The sequence below is a fragment of the Pogona vitticeps genome, chromosome 2 (genome assembly GCF_051106095.1).
Source record: "Pogona vitticeps strain Pit_001003342236 chromosome 2, PviZW2.1, whole genome shotgun sequence".
In the NCBI taxonomy this organism is placed as follows: Eukaryota; Metazoa; Chordata; class Lepidosauria; order Squamata; family Agamidae; genus Pogona; species Pogona vitticeps.
Window position 1 is genome coordinate 218,618,648 of NC_135784.1, and position 17,132 is coordinate 218,635,779.

Sequence of the window (17,132 nt, forward strand, 5' to 3'; positions counted from 1 at the left end):
AACTACTGTTACTACTACTACTATTTGGTGGCAATTTGACTTCAGCTATAAAGGAAAGCCATTTTTTGGTAAATTATCCAAATCACTTTTAACAAGGATGACCTACAATAAAATGCTGCAGCGTGAAATACTCTTGTTCAAGATTTCAGTCTGTTGAGGTATCACCAAAGACATTCGATTTCATCCTCCTGAGCATTTCAGATGCTGGTTACAGTTTCAAAACTGGTATTATTCTATCACCACTGAACATGTTCCAGCAGGCTGTTCTTGCATCCCTAATTTTTTGACTCCTCTTAAAGATTTTTTTCCCTACACATCCTGGGATCCCTCCAAGCCTAGACATTACCACCATCTAGTGCAGTGGTTCCCAACCTTGGATCCCCAGATGTTTTTGTACTAAAAATCCTAGAACCCTTCACCACTAGCTGACCAGTATTTCTGGCAGCTGTGGTCCCAGAACATCTGGGGACCCAAGATTGGGAAGCACTAATAATTCTAATAAATGGACATGATAGCTCCACATGCTGGGAATGAGTTTGCCACTAACATATCTATGTGGGATTCACACAGACGACACTCCTCGATGTTACACCTCTCTTCACTGACATACCTCTCCCATTTGAAACTCAGCTACTTATCTATTTGGCAAAGGGCAGTTAATTTCTTTGAAAACCATGTATACACATGCACAGTGACTAGACATAGTTGAAAGGATTGCTCAAACACCAGTACTCCAAGTTACCACCATCGGGCAGAAATAAACAAAGATTTCTACTCACCATTTCTTCATGTTCTTTCCAGCAGTCGTAGTCAGTTGCCATAGCAATGCTGGCATAACAGATTCCAGCCTCCTTTGCAAAAATCACTTCGGGGACTGTAGTCATATTGATGACATCTGCTCCCCAGCTCCGAAACATCAGGCTTTCAGCCCGAGAACTAAAGCGTGGCCCCTCAATTGTGATCACTGTCCCTTTCGAGTGGCACTTGATTCCAAGCTTCTTGGCTACATCCATAAGGACCTGAAAATATACAGATAGCCGAGATAATACGTTTATTACATCTTATAGAAAGTCACATAGGCTCCCTCTCTCTAAAAGTCCTCCTGAGACATTGAGGATCAGGTTAAACTTGAACAAGTGAAGAAAAGAAACCTTAGTCCCCTCAGCTTGAAGAGGCAGTCTGAAATGGGGATATAAAGTGGAGCCTCTATCTTCCAGCCAAAAGTCTTATAGGATTTCTCAGATGTTGCATAGTTGTTTTTAAGAAGAAATACAATTCCTTTACAAAAATGCCACCTTCCCTGCATACGATTCCCTGGAAAGAACAAAGAGATGTGCAGAATTTGGCTATTCCCTTGTGCAAAAGAACAGAAAAAGGGAGGCGGACAAGACTGTGGGTCTCATTTTTGTGGGAAACTGGAAAATCTCTCTGGTGCAGAGGGAAATTTCAGTGAGGAGTCTATGTGTGATGAGACCCAGAAAATTTATTTATTTATGAAAATGTATTTATTTATGAAATTTTATTTCAAAGCACTCCTTACCACTACTCTGAAAAAGGACAGGATCCAATACGCATACAGCTTCTCCAGGCAACAGGGAACACTGATTTTCCAGGGTTCCCTTTCATATAGAAAGCTTCCATGCATAGCAAAGTAATGGAGACCTTCTTTTTCAGACTAACGCTATCTTTGTGTAGAGAGGAAAAGAAGAAATACAGTAGGTCTAGCTGACTCCTTTTCCTCCCTTATTAATTTACTAGCTAGAATGTCAGGTTAACCCTACCTTGAATGCCTGAAAATATCTTCCATGAACTCGTGCCTCTCAATAGCAGTAAATCACCACCAATTTAAATATTGGTATCTCCTTTTCCAACCACAGAAAATCACACTGAAGAGCAGCTTGAAAACAAATAAAATTCTACAGGGATGGTTTTTTAAAGCAAACTATTTACATCTTCAGCCTAAGAAATATATCTTGTCATATTTATAATTAATAAGATTCTACAGGGATGGTTTTTTAAAGCAAACTATTTATATCTTCAGTCTAAGAAATATATCTTGTCATATTTCTAATTAGTGTCAAATTTAATGTTGCTATCCAGGGTACTAAGCCATTCAAAGAATTGTTCTAATAAACCCTCTGAGCTTATCTGAACCATTTGATTAAATTCTCTTCAAAAAGGTGATTTCTACAATGCATCATATTTTAAAGGACTAAATACTTAAATTGGGTACTTCTGGGACCATGGCAATCCCATGGCCACTCCCTTTGATAGCTCTCATCCTAGATCTCTATGTCAAAATCTCCCATATGGTCAATTTTTAAGAATGAAAAGGAACTACATCAAGAGGGAGGACTTTGACCAGGAATCTCCAATACTGAGAAATCAAGGGACAGAGGCTAACCACATGAGGTCACAGATAATAGTTTTACTAAGCCAAATAATATCAGACACAGCAATATTCTAAACAAACAAACAAAGAATCCAAAAATCATGTTAACTGTGTTCTGACATATGATCATGTCACTAACAAACTGCAGAAATGCATAAAGAGGCATTGGCACATCTTAGAAAGTATAAAAGGGTTTCGGGAGGCAGTACAGGTTAGTAAAGATTGAATTCAAGTTAGTAAAGATTGAATTTAAAGACAGAGTACCATCACAAATCCCAAGCATTCTACCTGGTTCTTCCCCTCCCACAGTGACGGAATTTAATGATCCACAGAATGGCAAGGTATAAATCCGAAGAAACTCACCAACTGCAATACTAAGGGAGTGATCTATACCACAAGTTGTCCTTACAACAAACTGTATATAGGGAAGACCTCTAGGCCTCTTAAGACATGGATAGGAGAACATCTAATTTAATAAATAGAAGACTGGGTAGTCCTCTTGTCAGTCAATTCACAGAATTCAACCACACAATAAGAGTTCTAATATTTTGGGTTGTGGATATGGTTCTTGTTAAGTACGAGAGATCCTTACTGAGGAAGGAGATTGGATATTGAGGTTGAACACTCTAGTCCCTTTTGGGCTAAATGAAAAAACAGAATTCTTACCCTTACTATTGCCAGCCTCCACTGCCTCGCTGATTATCTCACTGTTCCTGACTCGTCTGCCAGCTGAGAATAGATACCATTTCTTTTGTATTTGCACTTTGGATTAACGTTGGAGCTGGTACAGACCAAATGAGAAGCAAATGTTCTACAAGCTTGGTGTGTATCTTATACAATGTCATTAAGCTGTATTAGAGTTTATGTATCTTGTTACGTGCATATTTATTAACATTTTATATTGTTAACTATGTAAGACTCACCAGCTGGCATGTGCTGCTCTTCTCTTCCTCTTCACATGTGCAACCACTCCCAGCACGAGTGCATGCTTCCCTCCTCTGCCAGCTGCCAATCAGATAAGAAGGCAGAGCAGGGATTCCTGCAGTGCTGCCTTTGAGTGGGTGGCTGCTGGAGGAGGCAGAGGAGGGAAGCACACAGTCCTACTGGTACTAGTCAGACATGCGAAGAGGAGGAGAGCAGTGAACACCAGATGGTGAGTGGGGGAGCTGGCCAGGGGAGGAGGGGAACAAACAGCATCTGTGGTGCCCTTCCAACGAACTGACACAAACCTCTGAACCAAGGCTCTTGCCCATCTCTAATTTCATCCCGTCCTCTTTCCACTGAAACATGTCTTGTTCCACCAGAGTTTACAGCAGAAGCTTAATCATTCAAGGATTTACTGTGAACGTGGGCTGGGAGAGCCATTTGTGATACCAGATCTGGGAAAAACAATTTAATGAAGACTAGATATTTCTGTTATTGATTAACACAAATTGCTGTTGGTTGGTAAGAAAGAAAAACCAATTCTTCTGGAGGAACAGCCACTGACACAAAGTTTTAAGCAAGGAAGAAATCACATTCGGTGTTTGGCCGTTTGTTTCAGTGAAAGCTATTTGACATTTGTGGATGTGGACAGTTTTGTGAAACTGCACTCCACCTCTTCCGAGGCAGTCATAAATACTGAGAGACCCTCTGTAGCAACACTACAGGTCTCACAGCTACATAGGAAAATTGACCATACTCTCATCTCCCCACTGGAATTATGTGCAAGCACCCATAGACAAGCTGTTGGGATTTTACCAATAGGCAGAGTTGTTAAGTTTAAAATCCACTAACTTCTCGTGTCTTGGCACAGAAAGGTTCTGCCATAGAAACATGGCACACTCCTGGAAGGCAGGAATGATTCCCATCATAAAAAGTGAGGTGCCGTTTGGTTGTTCTGTGAAAAAAAGAAAAAAGAAAAATTGGTTCAAGAAACAACCTAGGGATGGATAAAGAGTTACAATGCATACAAGAGTTAAACAATCAGTAGCCTCCAGGGGTTATGAATTACATCATCCTAGACAGCAACTTAGATTGGTGAGAGATACAGTCTAAACGTCCAGAGGACACAAGGTTGCCTGTCCCCCGCAGTTGTGCTAATATTATCCTGTCACTTCTTCCCTGCATTGGAACGCAAAAAATATTACTCTAGCACTACAATATCGCTAGGACTGTCACAAAGTCAAGGACGGTTTCTGTTACCTAAGCTATAGTTTAGTCAGTGGCTCCCAACCTTGGGCAATCCAGATGTTTTTGGATTGCAATTCCCAGAAGCCTTCACCACTAGCCATGCTGACCAGGATTTCTGGGAATTGCAGTCCAAGAACATTTGGGGACTCAAGGTTGGGAAGCAGTGATTTAGGCCATTACTAGCCCCACCCCCAATGCTGCTGACCTGGACAAATTAATAGAAAAGCAAGGGAGCTCAGTAAATAAGTAAGTAAGTAAGTAAGAAAGAAAGGTCCATCAATTGAAGTAAAAAAACAGAAAGGGTGCTACTTTCCCCTAAATGATTGAATCAATACAGGTGGATAATATACACAGCCACTCACACCAGCAGAACTGTGAAAAGCTCTAGGAAGAAATATTTATACATACAGTGGTGTATGTAGCTTAGCAATTGCTTCGTTTAACGACGAAATCGCTTAGCGATGACTTTTTCGGAGCATTTTTACGCTTTGTTTAACAATGGTCCCTATGGGCGATTTTCACTTAGCGATGGTTGGGACCATGCTTTGCATAGCGATTAAATTTTGGGTCCCCTGTTTCACTTAACGATGGTTTAAACAGCCTCATGTTTGCTGTTTTTTTAAATGTTTTTCTGTTATTTACAAAGTTAAAGTTTACTGTTTAAAATGTTTGAAATCATAAAGTGCACTTAATAAACCCTTTGTTAACCAAATTTGACTTTGTTCTGACTCTTTTTTTAATTTGTTGTATTTTTCCCCCATTGAGATGCATTGAATAGGTTTCAATGCATTTCAATAGGGGAACTGCGTTTCGCTTAGCGATGTTTCCTATGGCGATTTTCACTTAAGGACGGCAATTCGTTCCTATTGGAATGGATTATCCGGTTTTCAATGCATTTCAATGGGAAACCGCATTTCACTTAGCGATGAAATCGCTTAGCAGCGATTTTTTTGGAACCAATTAACATCGTTAAGCGAGGCACCACTGTACTTGGGTATAATATGCTCACTGCCTACATAAAGCTGCCATTCTATTCACTTGGATGAAAATCTGATACTCAGTGGGAAAACATGAAAAGAAGTCTTAGAGCATAAAGACAGACATGGTGGACACATAGCAGACGAAGAAACTAAAGGGTGGCAAGATTTGAGAATTAAATGGAATGGGATTTCCAATCTGGATGTAGCACTGACAGGAAAATAAGTAAAGAGTGGTGACTCCTTTTAAAAACTAATTTACTAGGGAGCAGCCATATTTGTTTCAGTGAAAAGAACAAAGAGAGTCTTATGATATCTTGAGAACTAAGAAGTGTATTTGACATAAGCTTTTCTTATCTGTAGCTCAAACGCATCTGAAGCTGGCTTATAGTCCACACAAGCTTCAGTCAAATAACACTCATTGTCTTTGTTTTCTATACAACAAATGCACCAAAATACAGTGGTGCCCCACATAGCAAGCGCCTCAGTTAACAACAAATCCGCATTGGTTTTGTTCTTAATGGCTAAAAATTGCTTTGCGATGATCGGTAAGTGAAACTCATAGCAATGTTTTGGGAACAGCTGATCAGCGGTTCCAAAATGGCTGCCGGGGAAAAAATGACCGGCCCCAGCGTTTTCGCGCCCTTTACTCACTTACTGGGCAGCGAAAATGGTGGCCGCATGGAGGATTTCCGCATAGTGGTGAGTTTACAGCCCACAGGGCCGCATTAAACGTGTTTTAATGCGTTCCTATGGGGTTTTTTGCCCCGCATAGCGACGAATCCGGATAGCGACAATTTTTTTGGAACGGATAATTGTCGCTATGCGGGGCACCACTGTACTATTGCTTAAGCAAAATCCAGAGGATGTGTTTCCAAGTGTGTATATCAAACACACTGAGGAGAAAAAGGGTAGAATATAGTTACAAGCACGTCTCCAAATGAACCATTTAGGTATTCAGTATTTTGCTTCTTAAACAGGAATGCAGAATACTTGACCACCACCACCCAGTTATGAGGCTGCATGTCCTTTCACTATTGGGTGTGATGGCTGGCGCCAAAGGGAACTGCAGTCCGATAGCATGCAAAAGGTCACATGTTCTCCCCCAGCTTTTTTCTAAAACACTTGCTGGCTAAGAAAGCAAGGCAGCAAGCTAGAACATGGAGCCTTAAATTCTAGATGGAAGGACGTTGGGAATGGCTTCCTCACTGAAATCAATCTGGCCTAATGGAAATGACACATTATGTGAATGCCAACCACTGCAGTTGATTCTGGATACTAGTAATGATTAGGATTAACAGCTACTAGTTCTGCTGGATATATATTGCCTCCAATATCAAAGGCAGCATGCTTCTGTGTACTAGTTTCTGGGGAACAGGAATGTGAGAGTTCAACTGCATTCATGCCTAGCTTGTGAACTTCCTGCTGAGGCAGCTGGTTGGCCACTGTGGTAACAGAATGCTGGATTAGTAATCCTTTGGATTCTTCTCATGGTGTTGCATTTCTGCACTACTGCTGTATTTCTGCACTACTGCTGAAGATGTATGAAATGTAAATCTGTGCAGATTCATGTTCAAGGAGAGTTCCAGTCCAAAATCACAAATCTAAACACCTCCAAAAGTAGACATCCATCCCTGCTCTGAATCACAGACTAGTGACCTTCTGCTTCCTGTTCCAAAGAGTTAGCAAAATCTGAGCATGCAGTCCTAGAACAAGCTGGAATTTTTAGCACGTATACATTACTGAAATACCAACATCTACGTCAGCTCCGGCATGTCGTGAGAATGGCTGATGGTTGGATTCCAAAAGATCTTCTGTATGGAGCATTAGTGCAGGGAAAGTGCCACAGAATGAGACCACAGCTGTGATACAAGGATATCTGCACACAGGATCTGAAGGCCTTGGGAATGGACCTCAACAGATAGGAAACCTTGACATCTGAGCGTTCAGCCTGGAGGCAGGCGGTGCATCACGGCCTCTTCCAATTTGAAGAGACCCTTGTCTAGCAGGCCGAGGCAAAGAGGCAGTCCCGAAAGCAGCAAAATCAGGGAGCTGGACAGGGGACAGATTGGATTTGTCTTCAGTGTGGTAGGGACTGTCATTCTCAAATTGACCTTCTCAGCCACACTAGACGCTGTTCCAAGTCCTCTATTCAGAGCATGTTACTATAGTCTCTCGAGATTGAAGGATGCCTAATCTAATATAGGGGGCTATCAGAATAACTCCCTCCCTTTCTTTTCTGCACACCCACAGAGGTACCCTCCCTGGTCACTACAGTTCTTGCTGATGAAAAGCAATCCATGTCTCGGGTAAGCAGCGTTTCTTCATCAGCAACAAAAATCATGGAACTGGTGACAGAAAGAAGAGAAGCATGGATGAAAAGGGAAGGAATGAGGGAGGGACATTGGCTTCCTCTTGCTGCTCCTGGGGGTCGGCTAGAGAACCTCTGGCCCCATTCTAGAAGTGCTTAGATTTGTGTTTTTAGAGTGCAACTCCTAGAATGGGGTAGAACATGCCCATGTAGGAGAAAAGAGGTTAGATATCTTTTATCTATCTCCTCTTATAGTTCTACTCCCAACCAGATGGTATCAGGTGACCATATCAGCAAACCCTTGAGCCACACGGTGCTGTTGATGAACACCAGGTCAGTACAAAATAAGACTGCCCTCATCCATGATGTAATTCTGGATGGGGGTGCTGACCTGGCGTGCATTACTGTGTCCTGGTTGAGAGAGAAGGGTGGTGTTCCCCTCTCCCAGCTGTCTCCACCTGGATTCTCAGTCCAGCACCAATGTCACTCGGAGGGTCAGGGAGGGAGAGTTGCTATAGTCTATAGGAGTTCTATCTCATTGACCAGGCTTCCTATCCCTTTGAGAAGAGGTCTTGAGGGCCTGTATTGTGTGTTGGGCTTGTGAAACAGATTAGGGATTCTGTTGGTGTACCTCCCACCCTGCTGCGTACCAACAGTCTTCCTGCCTGAGCTGACGGAGGTAGTCTTGGACCTGGAGTTGAGGACTCCCAGGCTGTTGGTGCTGGGGGACCTCAACATTCATGCCAAGGCTGCCTTGACTGGGGTGGGTCAGGACTTCATGGGGCTGTCTCAATGTGTCATCAGCCCGACACATGAGAAGGGCCATACCTTGGACCTGGTTTTCTCAATGGGACTGGGAGATGGTGGTTTGGATGTGGAGGGGCTGGTTGTGACCCCATTGTCATGGTCAGACCACTTCCTGGTCAAGTTTAGTCTATTAGCTTCTTCTCCCCTCTGCAAGGGTGGGGGATCTATTAAGATGATCCGCCCTTGGAGACTAATGGATCCGGATGGTTTCCTGAATGCTCTGGGGATTATCCGTCTGATATGGTCAGTGCTCCTGTCGAAGTTCAGGTCACCCTATGGAATAGGGAGATGACCCGGGCGGTTGACACGATTACACCTAAGCACCCTCTCTGTACGCAGAGCTCAGACAGCTCCTTGGTATACTTCTGAATTGCAGGTGATGAAGCAGGAAGGGAGATGGCTGGAACGCAGGTGGAGGATATCCCGCTGGGAGTCCGATCAAACACAACTTAGAGCCCATTATCGGGCCTATTTTGTGGCAATACGGCTGGCAAAATGGCAATATTTCTCCAGCCGTATTGCTTCCTCAGAATGTCGTCCAGCAGAGCTGTTTCAGGTGGTCTGGGATCTTATGAAATTTTTTGAAAGCAGTAGAACTTGGAAATGTTATTTCTTGGTATTACCATTCTGAGAGTTTCCCATTGTTCATGGTGGTTGGGGGAAATTGTGGGAGTTACCATCCCACCCCCTCACCCCACATTTTTTTCCAAGCTATGTAAAGAAAGAAAACATCCTTGAGAGTTGCCAAAGTCAGTAGGAGATCAGCAGGGTCCACTGGCACTTCCCTTTTCTAAAGCAAGAGGACAAGCTTGCTCTGACTTCCACTGGGTGTGAAAGCCTGGTCCCCAGCTTTTCATATGTGACATTTATAAGGGAGAAATTGGCCAAAATCAAGAAAAGAAAAATTAAAAGACTTAATTGAAAGGTGGAGAAGCTTTGGCTCTCCATGTGCCTTGGACATCAGCTCCTAAAAGCCCCAGCTAGCATAACCAGTGCTAAAAGACTGGAGGAGTTTGAATCCAAAACTGTTGGAGGTCCAAAGATTGCTCAGCCTTCTATGCTATATGTATTGCTTTAGAAAACCAAAGAAATCTACCTCACTGCCTCTCCACCTATAGTGGTTTTTTTTTAAAATCCAAGCACATACATGTAGTGCACAGGAAGGAAAGGGCTTCCCCCCCTTTTATTCCGCCCCCCCCTCCGGAAGATGCAGTTAGTTTATTCAGCACAGTGGAGGTTGAGTGTCTGAGTCACACCGGAGGTCACATACTCATTTTGATGAACAGTTGTATGTTGCTGCCAACAGCAGCTTTTCCTTTCTTATTGACTCAGAAATGTTCAGCTAGGAGGAAGCAGCAGTAAGCAAGGGAAAAAGAAGCAGAAGGCACACACTGTTTAAGCTCCAACAATTAATTTGGAACAGTGTAGAGACAATGGCATTAATAGTGACAGGATGGGAGGTTTTATAAAACAAGCCTTTATGATCTAAAAGCCCAGTGCTGGGGTTGGTCGTCTCAATCCTTGATTTGCTTTTGGTTCTTGCCTGCAGGCATCTTCTCAGTGTTTCCTGCACTTTCTAGGCCCTGGCCTCAGTCCCTGACTCATTTGTCTTCTCTGTCCAGCCTCTTCTAGAAGCCAGGTGGTCAGAGAGCCTCTCTGACCATTATGTCCCAAGGACCACCCTATCTAGTATCCATGTTTCTCTCTCTTTAGGTACAATATGTTTAGTTTTGGATTCAATTTACTGTATATCCTACTGTGACATTTGCCCCTTGTGGCCCTGGTTATCTCCCCAAAACAGAAAGCTCATGAAGGCAAAACAAAACAAAACACCTTTTCACAAGCTGCCACCAGTTGATTTCTTTATCAACATACTTTACTTAGGAAAGACATCACTGTCTTTTGAATAAAACAGGTTTATTGATTACAGATGTTTCTATAATAATTCATAAGTATCTTCTTCAGGTTCATCAACAGCAATCTTCTATATTATCTTACAGATTCCCTTCACGTTCTCCAATTTCTCACTGACTCCTGACCCACAAACATCTTGCTGCTTATCAATATCAGTGCTGGGAGATGCCCTGTCCTCCTCCAACTTCTGCAGAAATATGGAATGAATCTCACCTGAATAATGAAATGCACCCACCCATGGCTGTCAATAAAACAGTTTTATTGATGCCAACCTCTGGAGCTAAATAAGAATGGCATTCCAATAAGAATACCCTGGAAATAAGTTCTCTTTCCAGTCCAAAATATCATCCAATAAAGGTCAGATCTATGCTCCATAAAGGACCTCATTCTCACTTACCTGTCTATGAACTGGTCTATTATGACAATGTCTCCAGGCTGAATCTCTTCTCGTAAGGAACCACAAGCAGTAGTTGCTAGCAAATGAGTGCAACCCTCTTCCTTCAGTGCCCACATATTGGCACGGTAGTTGACACTGCTTGGCATAAGAGTATGATGTCTTCCATGTCTATGGAGAGAAAAATGGAAGGAGGGGGAAAGCTGAAACACCAGAGAGAAACCAGAGATACCAACAAGCTATTCAGGAAAATCCATCTGCACTGCAGTTAGGAATAAACCTACCAAAGTATGTTCTCCTTTACAAGCTCGGTGTGAAGAGAATAACTAGGTTTCAGGATCTGGGAAACCATGCCACGACCTAAGCCCAATAACTCTTTGCCCAACATGCCTGTATTCAGATGCTCTAATTAGAGCTAGAACATGGTGTAGCAGGTCAGAGACAATGCCATGGTAAGCAGGCAACGGAACCTGAGCAACCTTCTGGTACGCGTAAGCAGGCTTGGCCAGTCCAAACAGGCTACACAGAACTTGCAGAAATGACTTCTTGGACTACAGCTCCCAGAATCCTCCAGGCTACATGACCACTGGACATCTACTGGCTGGGAACAAGAATCTTAGATACACCCTGTGTCTTTTTGCTCTAGCAGCTTTAAGGGTGCAGTGCACAGGAGAGTAATCTTCACAAGTCCACAGGCATCCTTGGATCTTGGAGGGCAGCGCTTCCTCTCACAACCCTTTCCCACAACACCCACTCCTCCTGTTTTTTCTTTTTTTTTTTTTAATTTTCAAAACAAAAACAAATAGAAAAATACAAAATAATTACTATAAAATCTTAACCACCGTGCACCCCATACCCATGGGACCCCTTGGAACAATACTTTTAATACAAACTTCCTTTCCAAAATTGTATTGATTGTTGTTTAGAGACTTTCCCCTTTCCTTTCACTAATACAAATTCAACAAATCTACCCTAAACAGCATAAAAATATTTGAACTTCTTTTCATCTTAAGTTCAGTAGTTAATTTATCATTCAATGCAATGTCCCATACTTCATTATACCAAATTTCTAATTCAGTATCATTTTATCTTTCCAGAATCTAGCTATTAATATGCTAGCACTTGTCATAAAATTGGAAATCAATTCCTTTGAACAATAATCAAGTTCTAGCTTATCAAAAAATTGACAACAAAGCAATTTTAGAATGGAATTCAATATATTTTCCAAATATACTTCTTTAAAAATCAGTTTCCAGAATTTCTGAATCCATTTACACTCCCACCACATATGACAATATATGCAATTTCTTCATCACATTTCCAACAAGCCTTAGAATAGTGTGAATTTATTATAAAGTGGTGCCTTGCATAACGGGCGCCCCATTTAACGACAAATCCGCATAGTGAAGATGTTTTTGCGATCACTTTTGCGATCGCATAACAATGTTTTCTATGGGGGAAATCGCTTTGCGATGATCAGTAAGCTGTTTTGCTTACCGATTTTCGCATAGCGATATTTTTTCCCCAGCTGATCGGCGGTTCCAAAATGGCCACCGGGTAAAACAGGGACGGATTCCTCGCTTACTGGGCCGCTAAAATGGCTGCCGTATGGAGGATTTTTGCTTAAAAGGTAAGTTTTAAGCCCATAGGAACACACTGAAGGGGTTTCAATGCATTCCTATGGGCTTTTTAAAACCACATAGCGACGAATCCGCATAGCAACGAATCCGTATAGCGATGATTTTTTTGGAATGGGTTATCGTCGCTATGCGGGGCACCACTGTATTCAGTTTCACCAGAGTAATATACCAGCTTAAACTAATTTTTTTTAAATTCCTTTGTTCTTATCGACCTTAATCTTAAAACTCTCATCCTCCAAATGTTTATCCAATCCTCTGTTTTAATTTCTATCTTTAAATCATTTTCCCAAATTGATTTCAAACATTCTTTTTCTGTTTCTTTTTCCTCTTGTTCCAAAATTAGGTTATACATTCTAGTTACCACTGCCTTCGTCAAATCATCTTTCTGCATGTCTTCATATGATGACAGAAATTGTTCGTATTTAGTACATTCTCTCCATTTGCCATTAGTTTTCAACCATTCATTTGTCCAACTATCTAACTGGATATAATTATACCATGATAATTTATTAATTTGAAGTTTAACTATAATCTGATCCTTCAATCTCATTTTAATCATCCAATCCTTCAGTCTGGCAATTTTTTTGTCCTTAAACATATCAGCTAAACCCTTTATGTTTGCTGAGAAATTTTCTATTTCGGTCACTAATTTTAGGGGTGAAGTAGAGACATAACTTCTTTTTATTTTTGTTCCAGATATTCAACATGTTTCTTTAAAAGAGTTGTTCACCTGATTTATTGTATTTCTTTTTACTAAATTAAACAAATATTTTTCAACATTCCCATTTATTTCTGAGGATTCCATATCCCACCAAATTAACCTTCCTTTGTTGTATATAATATCTCCAATTTGCTATATAATAATTTTTATATTAGGAATACCTAAATCTCCAATTTTTGAGCCTTATACCAATATATTTTATTTATTCTAGATTTTTTACCTTGAATACAAAATCCATTAATTATTCCTTGCCAATACTTAAAATCTTCTTCTTCTAATTGTATTGGGAGCATCCTGAATAAAAAAGTAACCTCCTGTACGGTATTTTCTAACAAAAAATGGGGGTGGGATTAACCGAAAAAGCCTTGCACCACCTAGTAGCCAAATAAAATACTCTTTTATTTTAGAACAATATGTTTTCGGAGTGGGGATCCCAGGGGTTTTGGGGACTCCCTCAAAACATGACAGAATTGTCCCCATGTCCTGGAGAGGGCACAAGGGACCTTCTGAGCCATGTGGAGAAGCTGTGAGGCCTTGGCTACAGAAACATGTTGTCCACCACTAGTAAATACACTGCCAGGTTGTTGTTGTTGTTAGGATGAAATCCCAGACATAATGGAATTTTTGTTTCAAATCCTGATTTTAACACATTGGGATAGAGAGATTTTATCATTTTATACTTGGAGAAAGTGTAGCCTTATTTTTGTATGTGCAAAATGTGCACAGAATAGTGTGGTTGCTGACCTTGAGCCAGACATCCTGGAAAGTGAAGTCAAGTGGGCCTTAGCATGGCTAACAACAAGGCCAGTGGAGGTGATGGCATTCCAGTCGAACTATTTAAAATTTTAAAAAGTGACGTGGTTAAGGTGCTACACTCAATATGCCCTCAAGTTTGGAAAATTCAGCAGTGGCCAGAGGATTGGAAAAGATCACTCTACATCCCAATCCCAAAGAAGGACAGTGCCAAAGAATGCTCCAACTACCATACAATAGCACTCCTTTCACACGCTAGCAAGGTTATGCTCAAAATCCTATAAGGTAGGCTTCAGCAGTATGTGGCCCAAGAACTCCCACAAATACAAGCTGGATTCTTAAGGGACAGAGGAACTAGAGACCAAATTGCTAACATGCGCTGTACTACGGAGAAACCCAGAGAGTTCCAGAAAAACATCTACTTCTGCTTCATTGACTATGCAAAAGCCTTTGACTGTGTGGACCACAGCAAACTATGGCAAATTCTTAAAGAAATGGAAGTGCCTGATCACCTTATCTATCTCTTGAGAAATCTATACGTGGGACAGGAAGCAACAGTTATAACTAGATATGGAACAACTGATTGGTTCAAAATTGGGAAAGGAGTATGACAAGGCTGTATATGTCTCCCTGCTTATTTAACTTATATGCAGAAGGCATCATGCAAAAGACCAGACTGGAGGAATCCCAAACCGGAATTAAGATTGCCAGAAGAAATATCAATAACCTCAGATATGCAGACGATACCAATCTGATGGCAGAAAGTGAGGAGGAATTAAAGAACCTCGTAACGAGGGTGAAAGAGGAGAGCGCAAAAAATGGTCTGAAGCTCAACATCAAAAAAAAAAAATCTAAGATCATGGCCACTGGTCCCATCACCTCCTGGCAAATAGAAGGGAGATAGCGACAGATTTTACTTTCTTGGGCTCCATGATCACTGCAGATTGTGACAGCAGCCACAAAATCAAAAGATGCCTGCTTCTTGGCAGGAAAGTGATGACAAACCTAGACAGCATCTTAAAAAGCAGAGACATCACCATGCCAAAAAAGGTCTGCATAGTCAAAACTATGGCTTTTTCAGTAGCAATGTATGGAAATGACCGCTGAACCATAAAGAAGGCTGACCGCTGAAGAATTGATGCTCTTGAATTGTGGTGCTTGAGGAGACTCTTGAGAGTCCCTTGGACTGCAAAGAGAACAAACCCATTTTGAAGGAAATCAACCCTGAGTGCTCACTGGAAGGACAGATCATGAAGCTGAGGCTCCAATACTTTGGCCATCTCATGAGAAGAGAAGACTCCCTGGAAAAGACCCTGATGTTGGGAACGTGTGAAGGCAAGACGAGAAGGGGACGACAGAGGACGAGATGGTTGGACAGTGTCATCGAAGCTGCCAACATGAACTTGACCCAACTCTGGGAGGCAGTGGAAAACAGGAGGGCCTGGCGTGCTCTGGTCCATGGGGTCAAAAAGAGTAGAACATGACTTAACGACTAAACAACAACGACATCAAGCAAGAGAGAAGAGCTTATGCGAGCTTCTTCAGAATATGGGCAAGCTGGTGCAGGGGAAGGTAGAAATCTGGATATAAACCAGAGTTTGGAAAAGTTACTTTTTAAAGGCTACAATACCCAGAATCCCTCAGGCATCATGGGAAATTCTAGGAGCTGTGGTACAAAAAAGGTGATTCTTCTACATTCTTGTTCCAAGCATCTATAGCTGTAAAAGTTAAAATCAGGTTAGTCAACAGGTTAAATTGGACATTGAAATTCACTGGGAGACTATGACGGTACCATGTTTTCCCAAAAATAAGACAAGGTCTTATATTAATTAAGGCTTCTTTTCAGGGGATGCTTTATTTTTTTCATGTGCAACAATTTACATTTATTCAAATACAGTCAGGTCATCTTCTGGTTGTTGCACAATGCTGCACAAAGGTGGAGGGTGGGGTTTTACTTAACTGGGGCTTATTTTTGGGGTATGGCTTATATTACGAGCATCCTGAAAAATCATACTAGGGCTTATTTTCAGGTTAGATCTTATTTTTGGGGAAACAAGGTACTGCCAAGCCCACATATCTCCATGGTTCTTCACACATCTGCCTTTTAAAGGTAAGCTTGAACTGAAAACTGTATTCCCCAATAAGATTCAATGAACTTAGTGCTCGTTCTGAGCAGATAGGCGGGGTATAAATTAAATAAATAATAATAATAACTTAAAGTTCAGAAGAAAATAAAAAGTGAGTTTCCCCAACCAACTATTAATTCAGGAACTTCTGTAAACAAATATTATGATAATCAAGTGAGGTTCTCTTGGTTCCACCACCTTGATAAGTTCTTCTGGTGAGGACACAACGGACGTTTTTTCAAGTGGCAGCTCCCAGCCCATGAAATGTCTTTCCTTGGGAAATGCATTTGGCCCTCTATCCTTCCTTCCAAAGGCATGAACATTCCTTCTTTAAGCATTTGAATTTGGATGTTATATGGATGGTGGGTGGCAGCCATTTTATTATTTATATAAGTTTTCTTAATGTTTAATAGATGTTAATTCTTGTTTATTACTCATTTAATTTATTCTATTTAAAACATTTTACCCCACCTTTCTCCTTGAAAGGAAATATTTTATTTAACTATTTATTGCGATTTTTATTTATTATGATTTATATGCTTGTTTTCAAAAGTTGTAAACTGCCTTCAGTCCCTTATATAAGTAGGTGGTGTAGAAACAAACAATCATATTCATAGCACATGTATCATGCATACCAGATTTTCCAATTAAAAAAATTAATTCAAGTGCTATTTCAAGAGTTCACATACCTGGACAAGAGCACACAGTCAACATTTTTTATCTTTCCCAAAATCAGAGCATCAGATGGCTGAAATTTGAAAAGAAAAAAAGGTGGTAGGGGAGAGAAAAGAAACATCAGAAAAATAAAAATAAATTTACCTCTGAAAAAATTCAGAGACAGTTTTACATTGTTAATATTGTCCTTAAAATGTCAGCTCAGCTGTTAAGCCCCAGTAGGTATGATAGGGCCTGTTCCTCTGCATAG

At 41.1% G+C, this 17,132-nt stretch overlaps 1 protein-coding gene across 3 annotated transcripts in view; it reads right to left on the minus strand.

Annotated features, from left to right (window-relative positions):
- The window catches only part of MTAP (methylthioadenosine phosphorylase), a 173,368-nt gene that overhangs the window by 12,447 nt on the left and 143,789 nt on the right, over positions 1-17,132 (minus strand). For all 3 annotated transcript variants that reach the window (XM_072992053.2, XM_020790383.3, XM_078384921.1), the window contains exons 3-6: positions 16,897-16,955; positions 10,971-11,138; positions 4,169-4,271; positions 780-1,019 (exon numbers count right to left, since the gene is read on the minus strand). In XM_072992053.2, the coding sequence (XP_072848154.1) occupies positions 780-1,019; positions 4,169-4,271; positions 10,971-11,138; positions 16,897-16,955 (570 nt within the window). The remainder of the gene's footprint in view (positions 1-779; positions 1,020-4,168; positions 4,272-10,970; positions 11,139-16,896; positions 16,956-17,132) is intronic.